Genomic DNA, 6,000 nt, shown 5'->3' on the forward strand with positions numbered 1-6,000 from the left:
GTTGCCAACCCAGCATTGTGTCAAGCAGGGGTGCAGCGCAGTGAATTGCCACATGCAAACATGCTAAACTTTTTTTTATTGGAAGCTGCCTTCCTCCTAAAAATTTCTGCATGTGCACAGGGGAAGTTTATCCATTGAATTTCGTGGATGCTGATCCATTGAAAATGTATCTGTTAACTTTCCATGCCTTTATGCAGTAGACTTCCATTAAGACGAACTTTGTTAAGATAAACAGTGTGAGGCCATTTGTTTGGTCTTCCATAGGACTCAAATCCGATTAAAAAGAACTGCTTCTCTTAAATTTTTGCAGCGACCACGTGTCACAGCTACAATACTTAACAGCACTCACAAGGCATCCTTGTGGCAACTAAGGAAAAAAGAAATGCCCTTTTAAGCACCATTCATAATATATATTGAAAACAAGCAAATTTTGGACTGCCATATTTTTTGGTGTGTAAGGCGCACCCCCTTGTACTTAGAGGCTCTCAATGAAAAGGTTGGTATATAAGACACACCTCAGTCTGCCCAGTTAGGGAAATGGGACTTGACTTTATATGTTTGCACGACCATCGCAAAATGCTGCGTGCCTGTGATAACATTCCTTGCGTGGCACAAAGCGATAAACAAAAAAAAGCAACACTTACACCCAAAAAAACTTCCTCACAGGCAGTGCAGCAACTCATTATTTTTACTCAAAGCCATTAAAGGCTTTATGTTTCGACACGCTTTCAAAGTGTTGACCGATCTCTGGCGGCAGCCATTCTGCGACATTTCTGCACTCACAATCGCTGCTCTGATCATCGCCATGCTCAGGTGTCGGGTGCATTATGCGCAGGAAGTAGAAAACAATGCAGTAGCCGCTAAAAAAAAAAAAAGCGTTGAAAATGGCGACTTCAAAAGTGAATCGGCGTGTCCTGGCTTGTCTTGGCAGTATGGGCAGGTGAAAAGCACCAATAGCCATATTTTCGCATTTTGAAAATATTACTAATGTTAGTTGCCTGTGAGACTATCATTAGATAAAATTTGCCTAGAAGTATGGAGCAAAGGGGGAAAAAAAGTAATAAAAAATCCGAGAGCACTGTGGAATCCACACTGCAGAAATGCGAACGCCCAAGCGTTGCTGCTGCACACTGTGCATCATGTTTGCTCTCATTATCATATTATCAACTAAATACACCATCATTATCATTGCTAATGCCATCGTTGTCATTATCACTAATTTCAGCATCATTGTCATCGCTACTATCATCTTCATGGTAGACAAGGAGAATTATGATGTGCGTTTCACGATCCCGGGCTTGGCACAGTTGGTTAAAGTGCACAGTTAGGAATCCGTAGGATGGAGGTTCAGTTCCTAGTGGAGACAGGATTTCTATTTTTCTGATGCTGTCATCAGGATGATTGACAAGTGACACATGCAGTGCACAGAACTGATGCTCAGATCCCACGCACATATAGCACACGGCACTTCGTTCCATGAGCCTTGAACTTTCGCCTTTAAAAAAATGCATAGGAGATGCACTCTTGTATAGGACACACTAGTAAAAAAAAAAAAAAAAAAAAAAAAAAAGCTGAATCTTTACACCAGAAAATATGGTAATAGAATTCTCAGGCTTCATAAAAGTCAAATGTTTGATTTTGTACTGAAATTTTTACAAACACGCATAAAATTTATTAAACTGTCATAATAGATGGAGACTAATGTTAACAAATCAGGATGTATGAAATCAACATTACAGGGATTGTAAAATCATTTCGTATCTATAAGATACTCATGACGCAAGAGATCGAGGAAAAAAGGACATATCTACAGGTGGAAAAGTATGTCGCCAACATATGATGGAAGACGTGCTGCCAAGCTGACTTATTTTGTGAAATATCTTGCACTGTTTTTGCTAGTAGGAATAAAAATGTGCTTCAGTGGCAAGATAGATACTAAATTTGCCTGAACAGGAGAAAATAGCTCTAGCTAGAAAAACTCTTATTAAAAAAACCAGTGAGTCCACAGTGGTGTACAAAGTGCTTTAAAGGGTTAATTAAGGGTGTGAGCGTTAATGGCTGTCATCTGCAGCTCCGTTTGCAGATTCTCACTTACATGCATGCACTTTGCTACTAGCTAAACCATTGATTGCTTAATTTGTACCTCTGTCATCTAACTCATGCTCTTTTGCATGCAGTCGTACGCATTCACAGTATGGGAAAGACCTTGAACTCAAAGTAGATGTGAAGCTCCTCTATAAGCAAGCCGTGCAAACGTGCCTTCAGGTAGCATGTCTGACTCGGGATTCCAGTGTCCTGGAGGATTCAGTTCCCATCTCAACCTCTCATTGCACAGGAGCTTCAAGAGTTGACATCTCCTGACAACTTGGTCATGTAATGTACTGTCATGATGTCACACAGTCTGACTACTAATTAGTGTATGGCAATATCGCCTGCTAACTACCGCCTGCCACAGGCATTTTTCACTTACAATGCCAGATTTTCTGAAGAACTGAGGCTTTAGCACTGTCCCATTAGAAAGTATCAAATTCTTCTATTATCCTAATTAAGTGCACCCCCACAAGATGGTTTCTGTGCATAACTGCAAGGAAGCCACCTTGTGGGAGCGTATATTCTTGGGCTATTGCTTCCTTGCCAGTGCTTAAAAGGCAGGTTGAGCAGCAGCTCCAAGAGGCTGTTACTGCCATCGAGCAACACCTTAACGGCACAGGCCTAGTGTGCTCGCCCGCCAAATCCGAGCTGTTCGTCCTCACACCATTACAACGGGGACGGAAACGCGCTCCCCCTCGGGAGTGCGATCACATAAAGATCGTGGCTGCATCGGGGCAGCGCATCCCCGAAGTTCCCAAGATCAGGGTCCTGGGCCTGCTACTAAACAAGAACGGCCGCAACGACGAGACCATCAACAAGATTACGACCAAGGCAATGGACGCTATCCGGCTCATACACCGAGTCTCGACACGATGGGCAGGCATGCGTGAAGACAGTCTTCTGCGCCTCGTCCAGTCGTTCGTGATCAGTCACATCGCCTACGTTGCGGCCTACCTCAACTGGTAGGCCACTGACCGGACAAAGATAAACACGCTGATCAGACGGGTTTACAAGACGGCGCTGGGATTAATGGGGACCACGAGTACGGCTCCGCTCCTGCAGCTCGGCGTCCATAACACCTTAGAAGAAATAGCCGAGGCGCAGCTCACGGCGCAAATGGAGCGCCTCTCTACCACCAAGACAGGCCGCAGTATACTGACGTCCCTGGGTTACAATCCCCGAGCTCCCAGTCGGCAATCGTGCGAGATCAGCGATGAGGCGTGGGCCCACATCCACGTGGACCCCATCCCGAAAAACATGCACCCCGAGTACAACCAAGAACGGCGACAGGCGCGGGCCAAAGCCCTCGTCAAGCAACACGCCCAGGACCCGCACGCCCGGTTCGTGGACGCTGCGGAATACAAGCGAGAAGGATTCGTGGCAGTGGCCGTTGCGGCGGCTACCGGCATCAAAACAACGGCAGCGAGCGTGCGGTGCACGGACGCCACAGACGCCGAGGAGGTTGCCATTGCTCTGGCGATCTCGGAGGCCGAATGTCGCACCGTGCTCAGCGACTCGAGGAACGCTGTGCGCAACTTTGCCAAGGGGCGAGTGTGCACGCCGGCGGCCGCCATCATCAGTAAGCTCCAGCTTCAAGACCGCGGCAACACTATCCGCATCAAGTGGTTCCCGGCGCACGCGGGAGATTGTGAATCCTCACCGAATCACAACGAGACGGCCCATTCGGCGGCGCGAGCGCTTACCTTCCGCGCCCCCGAGAAGGACCGTTCCGAATGGTGGTTCGAAACAAAAGACCGAATGACCAGTTACGAGGAAGTGACAAAATTTTACCGCCTGATAATGCCGCCGCCTCACCCGGCACTTAGTCGGGAGGAGGCGGTCGTCCTAAGGCAAATGCAAACCGGGTCACTCCTAGCCCCGGCAGCGCTACACGTCTTCCACCCAGACGTCTACACGAGTGATATGTGCAGTGTTTGTCAAGTGGGTCCGGCGGACCAATGGCACATCATGTGGGACTGTGCTAGGTTCCCGACCGAAGCTGCATCCAGGACATACCCGCCGGAACTTCAAAGTGCTGTGCAGAATACAGACAAGGCCATGCAACTATGGGCCGTCCAGCAGGCCCGGGGTGCGCTCGAAAAGCACAAGCCTCACAACCCACCACAAACGGGCCAAATGAGGTAGTGCAGAGTAGGGCTTAACCCCGGGTAGACGCTTGGCCAGCGTCACGACGCTTTAACCCGTCGCTTGCCGGCTCCCTAATAAAGTTATACATACATACATACATCACACCTTTGCTCGTGTTGAGGCCTGCCGTGGTCAGGTGTGAACGTTGCGTGTTTTATATGCCATGCGTTGCCTCCTGCAGACTGAAGGCACATATGTGCTAAAAGAACCTGCTTGTTGAATGGGGTCTTAAAAATTCCAGAGTCACTTTTTGAACAAATGCAGCGTCACAACATGCTTTGTAGTGGTGCAGAGGTGGCCAGACATCGATGCCGTGCACATTGTGTCGCACGGGTGCTTAGTATGGGAATGCTACACCATGGTGGCTCAATAGTTAGGGCGCTCAGCCACTAAGTCGAAAGACTCAGGTGTGATCCTGGCCAGTGGAGGTGAAATACAAAATGTGATGTGCCTTTGTGCTATATGACATTAATGCATATTAGTGGTCAAAATTAATCCGGAGCCCTCTACTACGGAGTGCTTCATATAGTCTGATTCGCTCAGGATGTTAAAGAAGTAGGCATACCAGCATTCTGGATGCGCATATTTTATTTTCTTTCTGGAATAGTGAAAAAGACAGCATTGTACACGAATCAGAATGTAGAATTTACCAATGTGAGCTAATGAATTCATAATGGAATTTTTCTCGTGCAGTTTAAATTTTGAGTTCAGCGCTTGACTGCCGAGTTGGGGACCCGGGTTCGAACTCGTCTGCAACAGCTGCATTTCAATAGAAGCGAAATGTAAGGCATCCGTGTACTAGGTCTCAGTGCACAAAGAACCCCACATGATCAGAATTATCCAGAGCCCTCTACTACAGTATTCCTCACAGCCCGAGTTAATTTTGGACGTTAAACCCAACTGATGAAACTAAACCACGGCTAAAATTTGGTGTCTCTACTCCTCTAATCCTACAATCACGAAGAGGGAACACAAGAAATTGGAAAGACGCACCCATAAAAATATCAGCTGCTGTGGGATAAAGTGAGGAAAAGTAGACTTGTGAGGATATAAACCAATGCCATTTTCAAGTAGGATTAACATGGCATTCATTTGTTTCATACTCTCAGCCTTCAACTCACTTCGTGCATGGTGCAATAAATGATCTATTTGTTAATTGCAATTGTGCTTTCTTTGAAAGACTGTTTTACTCATTGTTTTTGCGTTACGCATATTGGATGCACCTAGCATGCCTGCATATGTTTTTGAGGAGCAAACTAATTTTCTCTTTCCTTAAAGTTCATCTTAAAGGGAATCTACTGTACTAAAACAGTTTTCACATCTTTGCACTTTTGTGTTGCCGTTATGTCTAGGTGAAATGTCTTTTTCAAATGTGCGCCCATAGCATTAAAGGCTTGCGGCTGATATTTGCTTCTTTTCTCTTACAGGTACATGCTTGGAGAGGAAGGGTACTGCTTAGCATCCGTTTTAATGGCCTTCAAGTACCTGGAATCATTACCATAAGCCTTACAAGAGTGCTGTATAAACTTTTATAAGGCCAGTCTCTAATGAAGGGCTACAGTTGTCGGGCTGTTCAGAGACTTTTTGAATGGCTGGAGACTCATCAATTACTTTGTCCAGCTTTGTAAAACATCCTAGTCAATGCCGATAAAGTTCCCTCAGCACTAGAAACAAGTTGGTAGTACTAACACTTAATCAGCCACCTTACAGCACATGCTGTCATGCATTACAGTCTCCCTGCCATGAAAAAAAAAAAAATAA

At 46.1% G+C, this 6,000-nt stretch overlaps 1 protein-coding gene across 3 annotated transcripts in view; it reads left to right on the forward strand.

Moving 5' to 3' along the window:
* LOC146204254 (VPS9 domain-containing protein 1-like) overlaps positions 1–6,000 on the forward strand; it is a 56,887-nt gene extending 50,887 nt beyond the window's left edge. For all 3 annotated transcript variants that reach the window (XM_084589204.1, XM_084589206.1, XM_084589205.1), the window contains exon 14: positions 5,667–6,000. In XM_084589204.1, the coding sequence (XP_084445330.1) occupies positions 5,667–5,742 (76 nt within the window). In that variant the 3' untranslated portion in view covers positions 5,743–6,000. The remainder of the gene's footprint in view (positions 1–5,666) is intronic.

Source organism: Amblyomma maculatum, chromosome 1, assembly GCF_055883805.1.
Source record: "Amblyomma maculatum isolate TAMU_Amacu chromosome 1, ASM5588380v1, whole genome shotgun sequence".
Classification (NCBI taxonomy): Eukaryota; Metazoa; Arthropoda; class Arachnida; order Ixodida; family Ixodidae; genus Amblyomma; species Amblyomma maculatum.